The sequence below is a fragment of the Notothenia rossii genome, assembly GCF_949606895.1.
Source record: "Notothenia rossii genome assembly, chromosome: 7".
Classification (NCBI taxonomy): domain Eukaryota; kingdom Metazoa; phylum Chordata; class Actinopteri; order Perciformes; family Nototheniidae; genus Notothenia; species Notothenia rossii.
The window spans coordinates 84655217-84676451 of NC_136905.1; the positions used below are offsets into that span (position 1 = coordinate 84655217).

A 21235-nucleotide genomic window follows, 5' to 3' on the forward strand; every position below is an offset into this window, starting at 1 on the left:
AAGTGTTCTCCCCCAGGACAGGAAGTAGTCTCCTCCAGGACAGGAAGTGTTCTCCCCCAGGACAGGAAGTGGTCTCCTCCAGGACAGGAAGTGTTCTCCCCCAGGACAGGAAGTGGTCTCCCCCAGGACAGGAAGTGGTCTCCTCCAGGACAGGAAGTGGTCTCCCCCAGGACAGGAAGTGGTCTCCTCCGGGACAGGAAGTGGTCTCCTCCAGGACAGGAAGTGGTCTCCCCCAGGACAGGAAGTGGTCTCCTCCAGGACAGGAAGTGGTCTCCCCCAGGACAGGAAGTGGTCTCCTCCAGGACAGGAATTGGTCTCCTCCTACAGAGGAACCAGAGACGCTGAGGAGGAGTCTAAGAGCCAGACCCTTAACCCAGCGTAGAGAGGTTCAGTGGATGTGGCTCTGAAGGTGTGGAGGTGGATCAGTGAGTCAGAGGAGACTCTGTAGAAGGAGAGAGAGCCAGCAGGATGATCCAGATACACTGCTACTCTACCAGAGGAGGAGGAGGAGGAGGAGGAGGAGGAGGAGGAGGAGGAGGAGGAGAAGGAGGAGGAGAGGGAGGAGGAGAAGGAGGAGGAGAAGGAGGAGGAGGAGGAGATGTGTGTTTTTCTCTTATTGTGACAGACAGAGTAACCTAACGTAGAGCAGCTCAGACTCCAGGACTGATCATTATCTCCAAACACACAGTCCCCACTCTCTCCTCTCCTGCTGATTCCTCTGTAAGTCACTGCTATATCAACCCTTCCTCTCCACTCGACCTCCCAGTAACAGAGACCAGTCAGAGCTTCTCTGCACATCAGCTGAGGCCAGAACTCAAACCTCTCTGGATGATCAGGATATGGCTGCTCCTCCACACATGTCACCTTCCTGTTGTCCTCAGACACTTTAAGGTATCTGTGTGCTGTGTTTGAGTCCAGGGTGAGTCCACAGGAATCTGATGAGAGACACAGACAGCAGTTTATCATCAGACCCACCTGAAGGCTTTACTCTCTGTCAGTGGTCCTTTCTCTAAAGCTTTAAGATCAGTCATGTTTTAATGAATAAATAGCACCTCCATCATCTGTGTCTAGAGAGAAGCTGACTGATCCACACTTACACTTCCTCACACCTGGTTTCAACCTCTGCTCTCCACCATGTTCCAGCCTGGAGGAAGAAACACATGTGAGAAACAGAACAGTGTATTGTTAGAATAAAGTATTTATCAATGTTCATCATAATAATGAATCCCATGTGTCCCAAGGGAGCAGGAGGAAGCATGCTTATTGATCCCTTACTTACTGCTGATCAGTGATTATCCTTTAAATCATGTCTGAAAGTTATTCCTACTTAAATAAAATATACTTTTATACATTTACAATCATTTCTCCTCTTCAATCTCCTTTCTTCATTCTCATACTTTTCCAAAGAAGTGTTTCTGAGCATCCTTCCAAGTGAATGCTATGTGTGCTTTGTCTGAGCTCCTGCTCCAAAGCGCTCCATGAACCCCCCCACCAATCGTTCTGCTCTTCTCAGAGTTCTTCTGACCTTGAGTTGTTTCAGAAGTAGATCTCCTCTCAGATGAGACCCCCCCTCTCTGTCTGTGAACAACGTCTGTAGTTTCCTAGCAAGTCAATGATCTCTTCCTCTGTACATGATGCACTTTGAAATTTAACCAGATCAGTAAACTCCAGTATATCATGATGTGAGTGTATCACATAGTATATCATGATGTGAGTGTATCACTCAGAGTATATCATGATGTGAGTGTATCACACAGAGTATATCATGATGTGAGTGTATCACTCAGAGTATATCATGATGTGAGTGTATCACACAGAGTATATCATGATGTGAGTGTATCACTCAGAGTATATCATGATGTGAGTGTATCACAGAGTATATCATGATGTGAGTGTATCACACAGAGTTTATCATGATGTGAGTGTATCACTCAGAGTATATCATGATGTGAGTGTATCACTCAGAGTATATCATGATGTGAGTGTATCACTCAGAGTATATCATGATATGAGCGTATCACTCAGAGTATATCATGATGTGAGTGTATCACTCAGAGTATATCATGATATGAGTGTATCACTCAAAGTATATCATGATGTGAGAGTATCACACAGAGTATATCATGATGTGAGTGTATCACTCAGAGTATATCATGATATGAGTGTATAACAGAGTATATCATGATGTGAGTGTATCACAGAGTATATCATGATGTGAGTGTATCACTCAGAGTATATCATGATGTGAGTGTATCACTCAGAGTATATCATGATATGAGTGTATCACAGAGTATATCATGATATGAGTGTATAACAGAGTATATCATGATGTGAGTGTATCACACAGAGTATATCATGATTTGAGTGTATCACACAGAGTATATCATGATGTGAGTGTATCACTCAGAGTATATCATGATATGAGTGTATCACAGAGTATATCATGATGTGAGTGTATCACTCAGAGTATATCATGATATGAGTGTATCACACAGAGTATATCATGATGTGAGTGTATCACTCAGAGTATATCATGATATGAGTGTATCACTCAGAGTATATCATGATATGAGTGTATCACTCAGAGTATATCATGATGTGAGAGTATCACAGAGTATATCATGATGTGAGAGTATCACAGAGTATATCATGATGTGAGTGTATCACACAGAGTATATCATGATATGAGTGTATCACTCAGAGTATATCATGATGTGAGAGTATCACACAGAGTATATCATGATGTGAGTGTATCACTCAGAGTATATCATGATATGAGTGTATAACAGAGTATATCATGTGAGTTTATCACTCAGAGTATATCATGATGTGAGTGTATTACTCAGAGTATATCATGATGTGAGTGTATCACTCAGAGTATATCATGATGTGAGTGTATCACTCAGAGTATATCATGATGTGAGTGTATCACAAAGTATATCATGATATGAGTGTATTACTCAGAGTATATCATGATGTGAGTGTATCACTCAGAGTATATCATGATGTGAGTGTATCACACAGAGTATATCATGATGTGAGTGTATCACACAGAGTATATCATGATATGAGTGTATCACACAGAGTATATCATGATGTGAGTGTATCACTCAGAGTATATCATGATGTGAGTGTATCACTCAGAGTATATCATGATATGAGTGTATCACACAGAGTATATCATGACGTGAGTGTATCACACAGAGTATATCATGATGTGAGTGTATCACTCAGAGTATATCATGATATGAGTGTATCACTCAGAGTATATCATGATGTGAGTGTATCACACAGAGTATATCATGATGTGAGTGTATCACTCAGAGTATATCATGATATGAGTGTATAACAGAGTATATCATGATATGAGTGTATAACTGAGTATATCATGATGTGAGTGTATCACACAGAGTATATCATGATTTGAGTGTATCACACAGAGTATATCATGATGTGAGTGTATCACTCAGAGTATATCATGATATGAGTGTATCACAGAGTATATCATGATGTGAGTGTATCACTCAGAGTATATCATGATATGAGTGTATCACACAGAGTATATCATGATGTGAGTGTATCACTCAGAGTATATCATGATATGAGTGTATCACTCAGAGTATATCATGATATGAGTGTATCACTCAGAGTATATCATGATGTGAGAGTATCACAGAGTATATCATGATGTGAGAGTATCACAGAGTATATCATGATGTGAGTGTATCACACAGAGTATATCATGATATGAGTGTATCACTCAGAGTATATCATGATGTGAGAGTATCACACAGAGTATATCATGATGTGAGTGTATCACTCAGAGTATATCATGATATGAGTGTATAACAGAGTATATCATGATGTGAGTGTATCACTCAGAGTATATCATGATATGAGTGTATTACTCAGAGTATATCATGATGTGAGTGTATCACTCAGAGTATATCATGATATGAGTGTATTACTCAGAGTATATCATGATGTGAGTGTATCACTCAGAGTATATCATGATGTGAGTGTATCACACAGAGTATATCATGATATGAGTGTATAACAGAGTATATCATGATGTGAGTGTATCACTCAGAGTATATCATGATATGAGTGTATAACAGAGTATATCATGATGTGAGTGTATCACACAGAGTATATCATGATGTGAGTGTATCACTCAGAGTATATCATGATATGAGTGTATAACAGAGTATATCAAGATGTGAGTGTATCACTCAGAGTATATCATGATATGAGTGTATCACAGAGTATATCATGATGTGAGTGTATCACTCAGAGTATATCATGATATGAGTGTATCACAGAGTGTATCATGATGTGAGTGTATCACTCAGAGTATATCATGATATGAGTGTATCACACAGAGTATATCATGATGTGAGTGTATCACTCAGAGTATATCATGATATGAGTGTATCACAGAGTATATCGTGATGTGAGTGTATCACTCAGAGTATATCATGATATGAGTGTATCACACAGAGTATATCATGATGTGAGTGTATCACTCAGAGTATATCATGATATGAGTGTATCACAGAGTATATCATGATATGAGTGTATCACTCAGAGTATATCATGATATGAGTGTATCACGGACTATATCATGATGTGAGTGTATCACAGAGTATATCATGATGTGAGTGTATCACTCAGAGTATATCATGATATGAGTGCATCACAGAGTATATCATGATATGAGTGTATCACACAGATTATATCATGATGTGAGTGTATCACTCAGAGTATATCATGATGTGAGAGTATCACACAGAGTATATCATGATGTGAGTGTATCACTCAGAGTATATCATGATATGAGTGTATAACAGAGTATATCATGATGTGAGTGTATCACTCAGAGTATATCATGATGTGAGTGTATCACTCAGAGTATATCATGATATGAGTGTATAACAGAGTATATCATGATATGAGTGTATCACAGATTATATCATGATATGAGTGTATCACTCAGAGTATATCATGATGTGAGTGTATCACACAGAGTATATCATGATGTGAGTGTATCAGTCAGAGTATATCATGATATGAGTGTATCACAGAGTATATCATGATGTGAGTGTATCACTCACAGTATATCATGATATGAGTGTATCACACAGAGTATATCATGATGTGAGTGTATCACTCAGAGTATATCATGATATGAGTGTATCACAGAGTATATCGGGATGTGAGTGTATCACTCAGAGTATATCATGATATGAGTGCATCACAGAGTATATCATGATGTGAGTGTATCACTCAGAGTATATCATGATGTGAGAGTATCACACAGAGTATATCATGATGTGAGTGTATCACTCAGAGTATATCATGATGTGAGAGTATCACACAGAGTATATCATGATGTGAGTTTATCACTCAGAGTATATCATGATGTGAGTGTATCACACAGAGTATATCATGATGTGAGTGTATCACACAGAGTATATCATGACGTGAGTGTATCACACAGAGTATATCATGATATGAGTGTATCACAGAGAGTATATCATGATGTGAGTGTATCACTCAGAGTATATCATGATATGAGTGTATCACTCAGAGTATATCATGATGTGAGTGTATCACTCAGAGTATATCATGATATGAGTGTATCACACAGAGTATATCATGATATGAGTGTATCACAGAGAGTATATCATGATGTGAGTGTATCACTCAGAGTATATAATGATATGAGTGTATCACTCAGAGTATACCATGATGTGAGTGTATCACTCAGAGTATACACAAGTTATTGAGCCGTTTCCGCTCTACATCCTGAACTCCTCCCTTCGATGCAATGCACTTCCGTTTTGGCGGACTGGGTTTGTTTTGCTAGCTAGCTCCGTTGTGCCGACAAAGCACTGATATCGCAGAGACAAAGAGGATATAACAATTACAACATGAAGAAAAGTGGTTCGGGAACTACGTGTGCGGTAGTTGGTTGCAATCACTCGAGAAAGCACCTGAACGAGTGGTTCGATAGAGAGTGCTACGACCACAAACCAGCACCCAGCACCCAGCCATGTTGTTCATTAAATACAGATAAACACAACAAATACTGCATGCATTGTATTTTTTAATATTATAAATGAATATTTTCATAGTGATGTAATTGTGTGGGCTGCTTTTATATTTTAATTTGTAATACCTGTTAGGATTAAACATGTGATCTTTCTTGTTGAAGCCATTTCTTTAGTTTCCTCTAAACAATTAATTCATTCAGTGTTATTTATGTACAGTATGAGCTTAATATGAATGATGAACTGTGTTAAAAGAAATTGTAGCACTCTAAGGAACATATGAAATGCAATAATGCAATAACAGTGCAATAATGAAATAAAATTACATCAAACTTTATTTTCACTCAAACAGTACAGGCACATATGATATATTGCACAGCATAAAGAGATCATGTAAATTGTGCATTATGTAAACAACAGACAACTGTTGGCTCCTGTGGGCATGACCTAAATAAGGCAGTTTATTATGCTGGGCCACGTCGTCATGTTATCCTCCCAGTTTTGCACTGAATTCGGGTGGGGGAGAGTAACGCCATCTCCAGTCAAAGAAGTAGAATCGTGTTCCCAAGCTAGCATCACTGTTAGCATCGAAATCGCTGTGTTTACACCATTGCCCGTCTGACTGTTTACATCGGTTTACACCGACAGACGCTGTGCAAAAGACTTCCGGCGGAAATGAAGTGCATTTGTGTAGGGTTATGGCGCTACCCGTGGTTTGTCGCGTAAACTTGTCTATATCATGATATGAGTGTATCACTCAGAGTATATCATGATGTGAGAGTATCACACAGAGTATGTCATGATGTGAGTGTATCACTCAGAGTATATCATGATATGAGTGTATAACATAGTATATCATGATGTGAGTTTATCACTCAGAGTATATCATGATGTGAGTGTATCACAGAGTATATCATGATGTGAGTGTATCACTCAGAGTATATCATGATATGAGTGTATCACAGAGTATATCATGATATGAGTGTATAACAGAGTATATCATGATTTGAGTGTATCACAAAGAGTATATCATGATTTGAGTGTATCACACAGAGTATATCATGATGTGAGTGTATCACTCAGAGTATATCATGATATGAGTGTATCACAGAGTATATCATGATGTGAGTGTATCACTCAGAGTATATCATGATATGAGTGTATCACACAGAGTATATCATGATGTGAGTGTAACACTCAGAGTATATCATGATATGAGTGTATCACTCAGAGTATATCAAGATGTGAGAGTATCACAGAGTATATCATGATGTGAGTGTATCACACAGAGTATATCATGATGTGAGTGTATCACTCAGAGTATATCATGATATGAGTGTATAACAGAGTATATCATGATGTGAGTTTATCACTCAGAGTATATCATGATGTGAGTGTATCACTCAGAGTATATCATGATGTGAGTGTATCACTCAGAGTATATCATGATATGAGTGTATAACAGAGTATATCATGATGTGAGTGTATCACTCAGAGTATATCATGATATGAGTGTATTACTCAGAGTATATCATGATGTGAGAGTATCACACAGAGTATATCATGATGTGAGTGTATCACTCAGAGTATATCATGATGTGAGTGTATCACACAGAGTATATCATGATGTGAGTGTATCACACAGAGTATATCATGACGTGAGTGTATCACACAGAGTATATCATGATGTGAGTGTATCACTCAGAGTATATCATGATATGAGTGTATCACTCAGAGTATATCATGATGTGAGAGTATCACACAGAGTATATCATGATGTGAGTGTATCACTCAGAGTATATCATGATATGAGTGTATAACAGAGTATAGCATGATGTGAGTGTATCACTCAGAGAATATCATGATGTGAGTGTATCACTCAGAGTATATCATGATATGAGTGTATCACAGAGTATATCATGATGTGAGTGTATCACTCAGAGTATATCATGATATGAGTGTATCACAGAGTATATCATGATATGAGTGTATCACTCAGAGTATATCATGATGTGAGTGTATCACACAGAGTATATCATGATGTGAGTGTATCAGTCAGAGTATATCATGATATGAGTGTATCACAGAGTATATCATGATGTGAGTGTATCACTCAGAGTATATCATGATATGAGTGTATCATGCAGAGTATATCATGATGTGAGTGTATCACTCAGAGTATATCATGATGTGAGTGTATCACACAGAGTATATCATGATGTGAGTGTATCAGTCAGAGTATATCATGATATGAGTGTATCACAGAGTATATCATGATGTGAGTGTATCACTCAGAGTATATCATGATATGAGTGTATCACAGAGTATATCGTGATGTGAGTGTATCACTCAGAGTATATCATGATATGAGTGTATCACACAGAGTATATCATGATGTGAGTTTATCACAGAGTATATAATGATGTGAGTGTATCACTCAGAGTATATCATGATATGAGTGCATCACAGAGTATATCATGATATGAGTGTATCACACAGATTATATCATGATGTGAGTGTATCACTTAGAGTATATCATGATGTGAGAGTATCACACGGAGTATATCATGATGTGAGTGTATCACTAAGAGTATATCATGATATGAGTGTATAACAGAGTATATCATGATGTGAGAGTATCACACAGAGTATATCATGATGTGAGTGTATCACTCAGAGTATATCATGATATGAGTGTATAACAGAGTATATCATGATGTGAGTGTATCACTCAGAGTATATCATGATGTGAGTGTATCACTCAGAGTATATCATGATATGAGTGTATCACAGAGTATATCATGATGTGAGTGTATCACTCAGAGTATATCATGATATGAGTGTATCACAGAGTATATCATGATATGAGTGTATCACTAAGAGTATATCATGATGTGAGTGTATCACACAGAGTATATCATGATGTGAGTGTATCAGTCAGAGTATATCATGATATGAGTGTATCACAGAGTATATCATGATGTGAGTGTATCACTCAGAGTATATCATGATATGAGTGTATCACACAGAGTATATCATGATATGAGTGTATCACAGAGTATATCATGATATGAGTGTATCACAGAGTATATCGTGATGTGAGTGTATCACTCATAGTATATCATGATATGAGTGTATCACACAGAGTATATCATGATATGAGTGTATCACAGAGTATATCATGATATGAGTGTATCACAGAGTATATCATGATATGAGTGTATCACGGACTATATCATGATGTGAGTGTATCACAGAGTATATCATGATGTGAGTGTATCACTCAGAGTATATCATGATATGAGTGCATCACAGAGTATATCATGATATGAGTGTATCACACAGAGTATATCATGATGTGAGTGTATCACTCAGCGTATATCATGATGTGAGAGTATCACACAGAGTATATCATGATGTGAGTGTATCACTCAGAGTATATCATGATGTGAGAGTATCACACAGAGTATATCATGATGTGAGTGTATCACTCAGAGTATATCATGATGTGAGTGTATCACACAGAGTATATCATGATGTGAGTGTATCACACAGAGTATATCATGACGTGAGTGTATCACAAAGAGTATATCATGATATGAGTGTATCACTCAGAGTATATCATGATATGAGTGTATAACAGAGTATATCATGATGTGAGTGTATCACTCAGAGTATATCATGATATGAGTGTATTACTCAGAGTATATCATGATGTGAGAGTATCACACAGAGTATATCATGATGTGAGTGTATCACTCAGAGTATATCATGATGTGAGTGTATCACACAGAGTATATCATGATGTGAGTGTATCACACAGAGTATATCATGACGTGAGTGTATCACACAGAGTATATCATGATGTGAGTGTATCACTCAGAGTATATCATGATATGAGTGTATCACTCAGAGTATATCATGATGTGAGAGTATCACACAGAGTATATCATGATGTGAGTGTATCACTCAGAGTATATCATGATATGAGTGTATAACAGAGTATATCATGATGTGAGTGTATCACTCAGAGTATATCATGATGTGAGTGTATCACTCAGAGTATATCATGATATGAGTGTATCACAGAGTATATCATGATGTGAGTGTATCACTCAGAGTATATCATGATATGAGTGTATCACAGAGTATATCATGATGTGAGTGTATCACTCAGAGTATATCATGATATGAGTGTATCACAGAGTATATCGTGATGTGAGTGTATCACTCAGAGTATATCATGATATGAGTGTATCACACAGAGTATATCATGATGTGAGTGTATCACAGAGTATATAATGATGTGAGTGTATCACTCAGAGTATATCATGATATGAGTGCATCACAGAGTATATCATGATATGAGTGTATCACACAGATTATATCATGATGTGAGTGTATCACTCAGAGTATATCATGATGTGAGAGTATCACACGGAGTATATCATGATGTGAGTGTATCACTAAGAGTATATCATGATATGAGTGTATAACAGAGTATATCATGATGTGAGTGTATCACACAGAGTATATCATGATGTGAGTGTATCACTCAGAGTATATCATGATATGAGTGTATCACAGAGTATATCATGATGTGAGTGTATCACTCAGAGTATATCATGATATGAGTGTTTCACAGAGTATATCATGATATGAGTGTATCACTAAGAGTATATCATGATGTGAGTGTATCACACAGAGTATATCATGATGTGAGTGTATCAGTCAGAGTATATCATGATATGAGTGTATCACACAGAGTATATCATGATGTGAGTGTATCACTCAGAGTATATCATGATATGAGTGTATCACAGAGTATATCGTGATGTGAGTGTATCACTCATAGTATATCATGATATGAGTGTATCACACAGAGTATATCATGATATGAGTGTATCACAGAGTATATCATGATATGAGTGTATCACTCAGAGTATATCATGATATGAGTGTATCACGGACTATATCATGATGTGAGTGTGTCACAGAGTATATCATGATGTGAGTGTATCACTCAGAGTATATCATGATATGAGTGTATCACTCAGAGTATACCATGATGTGAGTGTATCACTCAGAGTATATCATGATGTGAGTGTATCACTCAGAGTATATCATGATGTGAGAGTATCACACAGAGTATATCATGATGTGAGTGTATCACTCAGAGTATATCATGATGTGAGAGTATCACACAGAGTATATCATGATGTGAGTGTATCACTCAGAGTATATCATGATGTGAGTGTATCACACAGAGTATATCATGATGTGAGTGTATCACACAGAGTATATCATGACGTGAGTGTATCACACAGAGTATATCATGATATGAGTGTATCACTCAGAGTATATCATGATATGAGTGTATAACAGAGTATATCATGATGTGAGTGTATCACTCAGAGTATATCATGATATGAGTGTATTACTCAGAGTATATCATGATGTGAGAGTATCACACAGAGTATATCATGATGTGAGTGTATCACTCAGAGTATATCATGATGTGAGTGTATCACACAGAGTATATCATGATGTGAGTGTATCACACAGAGTATATCATGACGTGAGTGTATCACTCAGAGTATATCATGATGTGAGAGTATCACACAGAGTATATCATGATGTGAGTGTATCACTCAGAGTATATCATGATATGAGTGTATAACAGAGTATATCATGATGTGAGTGTATCACTCAGAGTATATCATGATGTGAGTGTATCACTCAGAGTATATCATGATATGAGTGTATCACAGAGTATATCATGATGTGAGTGTATCACTCAGAGTATATCATGATATGAGTGTATCACAGAGTATATCATGATATGAGTGTATCACTCAGAGTATATCATGATGTGAGTGTATCACACAGAGTATATCATGATGTGAGTGTATCAGTCAGAGTATATCATGATATGAGTGTATCACAGAGTATATCATGATGTGAGTGTATCACTCAGAGTATATCATGATATGAGTGTATCATGCAGAGTATATCATGATGTGAGTGTATCACTCAGAGTATATCATGATATGAGTGTATCACAGAGTATATCGTGATGTGAGTGTATCACTCAGAGTATATCATGATATGAGTGTATCACACAGAGTATATCATGATGTGAGTGTATCACACAGAGTATATCATGATGTGAGTGTATCACACAGAGTATATCATGACGTGAGTGTATCACACAGAGTATATCATGATGTGAGTGTATCACTCAGAGTATATCATGATATGAGTGTATCACAGAGTATATCATGATGTGAGTGTATCACTCAGAGTATATCATGATATGAGTGTATCACAGAGTATATCATGATATGAGTGTATCACTCAGAGTATATCATGATGTGAGTGTATCACACAGAGTATATCATGATGTGAGTGTATCAGTCAGAGTATATCATGATATGAGTGTATCACAGAGTATATCATGATGTGAGTGTATCACTCAGAGTATATCATGATATGAGTGTATCATGCAGAGTATATCATGATGTGAGTGTATCACTCAGAGTATATCATGATATGAGTGTATCACAGAGTATATCGTGATGTGAGTGTATCACTCAGAGTATATCATGATATGAGTGTATCACACAGAGTATATCATGATGTGAGTGTATCACAGAGTATATAATGATGTGAGTGTATCACTCAGAGTATATCATGATATGAGTGCATCACAGAGTATATCATGATATGAGTGTATCACACAGATTATATCATGATGTGAGTGTATCACTCAGAGTATATCATGATGTGAGAGTATCACACGGAGTATATCATGATGTGAGTGTATCACTAAGAGTATATCATGATATGAGTGTATAACAGAGTATATCATGATGTGAGAGTATCACACAGAGTATATCATGATGTGAGTGTATCACTCAGAGTATATCATGATATGAGTGTATAACAGAGTATATCATGATGTGAGTGTATCACTCAGAGTATATCATGATGTGAGTGTATCACTCAGAGTATATCATGATATGAGTGTATCACAAAGTATATCATGATGTGAGTGTATCACTCAGAGTATATCATGATATGAGTGTATCACAGAGTATATCATGATATGAGTGTATCACAGAGTATATCATGATGTGAGTGTATCACACAGAGTATATCATGATGTGAGTGTATCAGTCAGAGTATATCATGATATGAGTGTATCACAGAGTATATCATGATGTGAGTCTATCACTCAGAGTATATCATGATATGAGTGTATCACACAGAGTATATCATGATGTGAGTGTATCACTCAGAGTATATCATGATATGAGTGTATCACAGAGTATATCATGATATGAGTGTATCACTCAGAGTATATCATGATATGAGTGTATCACGGACTATATCATGATATGAGTGTATCACAGAGTATATCATGATATGAGTGTATCACTCAGAGTATATCATGATATGAGTGTATCACAGAGTATATCATGATATGAGTGTATCACACAGAGTATATCATGATGTGAGTGTATCACTCAGAGTATATCATGATGTGAGAGTATCACACAGAGTATATCATGATGTGAGTGTATCACTCAGAGTATATCATGATGTGAGAGTATCACACAGAGTATATCATGATGTGAGTGTATCACACAGAGTATATCATGATGTGAGTGTATCACACAGAGTATATCATGATGTGAGTGTATCACTCAGAGTATATCATGATGTGAGAGTATCACACAGAGTATATCATGATGTGAGTGTATCACTCAGAGTATATCATGATGTGAGAGTATCACTCAGAGTATATCATGATGTGAGTGTATCACACAGAGTATATCATGATGTGAGTGTATCACACAGAGTATATCATGACGTGAGTGTATCACACAGAGTATATCATGATATGAGTGTATCACACAGAGTATATCATGATTTGAGTGTATCACTCAGAGTATATCATGATATGAGTGTATAACAGAGTATATCATGATGTGAGTGTATCACTCAGAGTATATCATGATGTGAGTGTATCACTCAGAGTATATCATGATATGAGTGTATCACAGAGTATATCATGATGTGAGTGTATCACTCAGAGTATATCATGATATGAGTGTATCACAGAGTATATCATGATATGAGTGTATCACTAAGAGTATATCATGATGTGAGTGTATCACACAGAGTATATCATGATGTGAGTGTATCAGTCAGAGTATATCATGATATGAGTGTATCACAGAGTATATCATGATGTTAGTGTATCACTCAGAGTATATCATGATATGAGTGTATCACACAGAGTATATCATGATGTGAGTGTATCACTCAGAGTATACCATGATATGAGTGTATCACAGAGTATATCGTGATGTGAGTGTATCACTCATAGTATATCATGATATGAGTGTATCACACAGAGTATATCATGATGTGAGTGTATCACTCAGAGTATATCATGATATGAGTGTATCACAGAGTATATCATGATATGAGTGTATCACTCAGAGTATATCATGATATGAGTGTATCACGGACTATATCATGATGTGAGTGTATCAAGGAGTATATCATGATGTGAGTGTATCACTCAGAGGATATCATGATATGAGTGCATCACAGAGTATATCATGATATGAGTGTATCACTCAGAGTATATCATGATGTGAGAGTATCACACAGAGTATATCATGATGTGAGTGTATCACTCAGAGTATATCATGATGTGAGTGTATCACACAGAGTATATCATGATGTGAGTGTATCACACAGAGTATATCATGATGTGAGTGTATCACTCAGAGTATATCATGATGTGAGAGTATCACACAGAGTATATCATGATGTGAGTGTATCACTCAGAGTATATCATGATGTGAGTGTATCACACAGAGTATATCATGACGTGAGTGTATCACACAGAGTATATCATGATGTGAGTGTATCACTCAGAGTATATCATGACGTGAGTGTATCACACAGAGTATATCATGATGTGAGTGTATCACACAGAGTATATCATGACGTGAGTGTATCACACAGAGTATATCATGATGTGAGTGTATCACTCAGAGTATATCATGATATGAGTGTATCACTCAGAGTATATCATGATGTGAGAGTATCACACAGAGTATATCATGATGTGAGTGTATCACTCAGAGTATATCATGATGTGAGTGTATCACAGAGTATATCATGATGTGAGTGTATCACTCAGAGTATATCATGATATGAGTGTATCACAGAGTATATCATGATGTGAGTGTATAACAGAGTATATCATGATGTGAGTGTATCAGTCAGAGTATATCATGATATGAGTGTATCACAGAGTATATCATGATGTGAGTGTATAACAGAGTATATCATGATGTGAGTGTATCACTCAGAGTAAATCATGATATGAGTGTATCACTCAGAGTAAATCATGATATGAGTGTATCACTCAGAGTATATCATGATGTGAGTGTATCACACAGAGTATATCATGATGTGTTCTCCAGAGTGTGTCTTGCTTTCCCCAATCGTGTGATAGTCTTAGCCAGTTTAGCTTTGACATGATGGATATGATTCGTCTCCTGCATTCAACTTTCAAAAGCCCTGGATAAACGACGAGGTGCGCGGCAAGTTGAAAGTTCTCCAGCTCTGCGCACTATCGCGCACAGAGCTGGAGATTTGGAGAAGTACAGGAAATCTAGGAATGATCTCCGGAGAGCAATCAGCAATGCAAAGAGACAGTACAAAGAGAAGGTGGAATCTGACTTCAAAGGCTGTGACACCCGGAACAAGTGGGCGGGACTAAGAACTATGACAGACTACAAAGGAGCAGCGGGGGGTGCTGCGGGACTGTCTGGCTGCGTCTCAGGTCGGTTCAATGGATTCCTTGCTTACCTCACTTGCGTCGTTTCCCTGCGACTAGTCCCTCCCACCAGGGAAGCATGGAGGGACGCAAGGAAACCATGAGAAGCAGGGAAATGAGTTTTCAGAGCAATGGGACGTCCTTTCCTCCGGAGCGTCACGTGAAGCGACGTCCGTTTGTGATGACGCCGCACAGCTGATCCTCGGACAGCAGCTCTGTCCCCGTTGTTTTCACAAACATCACTTAATGACTGACTGAACGGAAATTACAGTAAATTAAAATGTAAAACGAAAAAGCGATCATGAAAATGTTTCCAATAAATGAATAAAATGATTTTTGCTCACTTTGTTGTTCAGATATATCACATGTTTGTAACTCAATGAAACATGAATTGAAACAGAACACGGTATAAACTGAGGAGTGACTCTCGTGAGGTTCATGTGTTTTCTTCACTCCGCTGGGAAACTGCTCTCATGTCAAGAAGCATCAGATCAGTGCATGCGCTGCATCGTCCAATCAGTGAGCGATACACAGTAAGGGGGCGGGGCGAGTGTCTGAGGATTTCATCGGAGGATGGTCTGGTGGTTCCTCGATTATCGCTCCTCCATTATCGCTCCTCGCTCCTCGACCCTCGGTCCTCCGGCAGAAATAAGAGCCATGGGACGGTACTCAAGATGGCGCAGACAAATCAACTTCCGGTGATACCGAGGACCGAGGAGCGAGGAGCGAGGAGCGAGGAGCGAGGAAATGAAAATAGTCGACCTGAGACGCAGCCTCTGCGTGTGCATCTGTCCCAGATGAGCTGAACAGTTTTGTTGCGCGCTTTGAGAGCAGCCAGGCTGTGGAGGCACAGAGGGACCAGGAGCCAGAGCCCTGCCCTTTTGTTTTCAACAGGGCAGATGTGTGTAAATCCTTTCAAAGGGTTAACCCACACAAGGCTCTGGACCTGATGGCATCCCTGTCCGTGTTCTCAGGGTGTGAGCAGTTCAGCTGGCAGAGGTGTTCACAGACATCTCACCACTCGCCATGAAACACGACGTGGCTGTAAGTCCAAAGGACACGGTCCAATCGTCCCCCAGTCTTCACTTGTATATCACCGGTCCATGCCTCAACAGCTCTACGCCAAATCTGAGATCTCACCATATGCTGTTTCCATGGAAACGCATCCCTCGCCACAAAAGACGATGTCCCTTTAACTCCTATGAAAATGTTCAAAAAGTGCTCAAACTTCACCTGTGTGCTAACAGTCCAGCCGTGAAGACATCTAAGAGACAGTTTTGAGATTTCTTCAAATCTGGTCCCTCTGTGCCATGGCAACACAATGCTCACCATGAAACACGGTTTTCTCATAACTTCAGTGAAAATGCTTCAAACGGCCCAGAACTTCACAGGTTTGGTAACGATGCAGCCATCAACGCATCTAAGCGTATTATGGGGTGTCATCAAATGCCGTTGCCATGGCGACAGATCATTCACCATCAAGTTAGTTCAAAAGTTTGCAGTTCAAATATTCTGCTGCTTTTCCAAGCCTTTTTACTTTATGTTCTTCACTCATCACACATTCAAGCCCCCAGTGTTCATGTATCATTTCAATCTCAAGTCTTCACTTTCTTCTTACACATTACATTTCAGCATATAAGTTTAGCATCAGCTTTTTAGCATAAAGCATTCCCACTAGCAATTTATTCAGGAATTGCATTCTCTAGTTTACATATACTCTTTCTATGTTTATGTTGTCTAGGATTAACCTGAGGATTTGTTTGATGTTTTCCAAAGAGCATAATCTTTGTTCTGCTTTATTTAATGATAATTTTTTTCATATCAAACCAATGCTTGACTCTAATCATTTCTGCTGTTATTACCTCCATTAGCTGTTTCAAACTGTCACCAGATCAAAACATATTAGTATCATCTGCAAATAAAATACATGTCAATATATTTGATACTCTGCAGATATGGTTGATGTATATGATGAACAGCTGTGGACCCAACAAAGACCCCTGAGGTGCTCCACACGTTATGTTCATGTCTTCTGATTTATGTTCACCTCTTTCACAAAGTGTTGTCTGTTGCTTCAATAATCTCTCAGCCAGTCTAATCCCACCCTTTGATGCCACACCTTTCCAGTGCTGTCAGTAACATGTTGGGATCTGTGGTGTCACATGCTTTCTGTAGCTCTATCAATATTCACACTGCTTGTTTTTGATTGTCCAAGCAGTTTGCTACTTCCTCACTTAATCCCATTAGTGCCGTACATGCTGATCTGTCTTTCCTGAATCCATATCAACTGTCGTCCAACAGCTGATGTGTTTCCATGAAACTGTCAAGTCTTTTAGTAAAACCCTTTTCAAGGATGAAAGTGGGAGAGCAAAGAAACATGTGATGTGTGTCACGGTGTTTATCCCAGTTTGATATCATGGTATAACTTTAGCTATTTTCATTTCATTTGGGAATGTACCAGATTGAAAAGACAAGTCACAAAGATGTGTTCATGGTTCTGCAATGTCTTCAATAATGTTTTTGACTCTAATCAAATCAATATGATTCCAATCGGTCGAGGACTTGCTTTTACATTTCCGTACAGTGTCTATGATTTCTCTTTCTTCAACTGCTCTGAGGAACAAAGAGCTATTGTTTTCACTCCAGAGGTCTGGATCTTCCCCTTTAGTTGTTTCTACGCTTTGCATTCTTTCTGCAGATCTGACCCCACATTCACAAAGAGTTGGTTCAAACCATGAACCACATCTTCTGTGTTATTGATAACATTATCTTTGTCAACAAGAAACTCAGGGAAACCTGTACTCTTTGCTCCGTTTCTAAAGATACTATTTAATACCTTCCATCAACCTTTCATTCTGATTACTCTCTAGTATTTTATTATAGTATTCTTTCTTACATATTCTCATAATATTGGTTCATTTATTCTTATATATTTTATATTTATTTTCTGCTTCTGAACTTCTATATTTGATGAGTTGTCTATAAAGTGTATTTTTCTTTTTGCAGGCATTGTTGAGGCCATCAGTGATCCATGCACTGTGACTTTGTGTCTCTCTGCATTGTTGAGGCCATCAGTGATCCATGCACTGTGACTTTGTGTCTCTCTGCATTGTTGAGGCCATCAGCGATCCATGCACTGTGACTTTGTTTGTCTCTGCATTGTTGAGGCCATCAGTGATCCATGCACTGTGACTTTGTGTCTCTCTCTGCATTGTTGAGGCCATCAGCGATCCATGCACTGTGACTTTGTTTGTCTCTGCATTGTTGAGGCCATCAGTGATCCATGCACTGTGACTTTGTGTCTCTCTGCATTGTTGAGGCCATCAGCGATCCATGCACGGTGACTTTGTGTCTCTCTCTGCATTGTTGAGGCCATCAGTGATCCATGCACTGTGACTTTGTGTCTCTCTCTGCATTGTTAAGGCCATCAGTGATCCATGCACTGTGACTTTGTGTCTCTATGCATTGTTGAGGCCATCAGTGATCCATGCACGGTGACTTTGTGTCTCTCTGCATTGTTGAGGTCATCAGCGATCCATGCACTGTGACTTTGTGTCTCTCTGCATTGTTGAGGTCATCAGCGATCCATGCACTGTGACTTTGTGTCTCTCTGCATTGTTGAGGCCATCAGCGATCCATGCACGGTGACTTTGTTTGTCTCTCTCTGCATTGTTTCACAGGACACTTTTTGTCACAAAGTGATTTAAAAATGTTTAGAAATTCATCATATGCCTTGTCCATATCGTCTCTCTCATATACTACCCTCCAATTGTGATTTAGTAAGTCATTCTTAAATGCATTTGTTTTCTCCAGTTCTCATCTTTTGTATTTGAAATTCTGATCAAAAATATATGTCAATAAACCTTAGAAAATCTTGAAATCTTGAAAGGGATGTGCAAAATAGTCATTATATACAGTCTTTAATTAACTATTAGTAGAGAATAACGAGTAATGATTACTTTATAGGGATTCTATTACTATCTAATAATACAATTAATAAAAATGCAATAACGCGCTTTAACCACTAGGTGCCCGTCTCTATCAGCTGTGCACCGTTATGGTGTAAATACAGTCAATCTACCGATTGGATCAAATATAAAAGTCAGCCGAATTATTGCTGATACTGCAAAGAGGCGTATTGTGTGAAAAGAAATGTAAGATGTTGTTTAACTGCTGATATATTTAGGATCCACGTCGCGTTTTCAGTTTGGCGACATTTCCTCCTGTTTGTCTCTACAAAGCCTCATGTTTCTCATCAGGGCTCTATAAATATACAACTAAGGCAGATATTTTATATTTAATGCAGCCGAACCGTGTATTACAATGCCGTTATGTGATGACTTTCAAAGAGAAAAGCAAGCACACTCGGAATAATATGTTTTCGGATTTCACATTTTATAAACACCAAATCCCAGCATGCTTTGCGGCTAAATCGAGCTGAGGATCTTGCCTCCGCCTGTTTCCGGTTTCGTATTTCGTAATGATGTATTTTGTTGTACACACATTCCTTCACATTTTAATTTACATTAAAGTATTTCGTGGGGCCTTCTAACATGTTTTTAAATATAACTACGGTTGTAGTTGAAGAGTTTGTAAATGAACATGAACCGAAGCTGTTGCCTGGCAACGCAATCACACAACGTCACGTCCGTTAATTCCACATCCACCTGGATTAACATCGATTTAATACATTAATGTAGCCTTTGTTCCTGCTATAAGAGGTGTCGACCAGCTGGGGCAACAAGAAAATGTTCACAAAACCTATCAATGTCGTTTAAGATATCACTGTCAAATCAATTGACAGTAAGGAGAATACTTACTTCCGGGTGTACAATTCTCCGTCATCCAATGGGAATGGACGCTCACATTGCCTTTAAGGGCAGCCGACACAAATGAATGCCGTGCTTCCATGAGCGTCAAATCCCGCCGCAGATTGGAATACATTGCAATCAGTTGAAAGCTATTTGCGTCCCTTTATGAAGCTGAAGGAGCCTAGGAGCGTCACAACTGCACGCCTCGGGACCCTGACCAAACGTCGCTCCAGGACGATTATGGAGTGAGAGTGTGTTGGTTTAGCAGTTGGTGAGATATCTCAGTCAGAACCAAATCCATAAACTGACCATCATTATCCTCCCTAGAGCCAGGAAACCAGTGGTTCTGATGTTTGGACTGAATTTCTGTTTCCATGTAATAAGACTTCAAGGTGAACTCACTGCAGTGAACATAATCAAGGGAAATGAGACGTCCTTCATGATGGAAGACCAGAGATGAAAGAGATGACATTAGAAAAATATGAAGAACCTGCAATCTTTGTGCC

At 38.3% G+C, this 21235-nt stretch overlaps 1 protein-coding gene across 2 annotated transcripts in view; it reads right to left on the reverse strand.

Moving 5' to 3' along the window:
* Nucleotides 1-6: 6 nt before the first annotated feature.
* LOC307047110 (NLR family CARD domain-containing protein 3-like) overlaps nucleotides 7-21235 on the reverse strand; it is a 38325-nt gene continuing 17096 nt past the window's right edge. For both annotated transcript variants that reach the window (XM_079693857.1, XM_079693856.1), the window contains 2 exons: nucleotides 1098-1144; nucleotides 7-935 (listed from right to left, as the gene is read on the reverse strand). In XM_079693857.1, the coding sequence (XP_079549983.1) occupies nucleotides 322-935; nucleotides 1098-1144 (661 nt within the window). In that variant the 3' untranslated portion in view covers nucleotides 7-321. The remainder of the gene's footprint in view (nucleotides 936-1097; nucleotides 1145-21235) is intronic.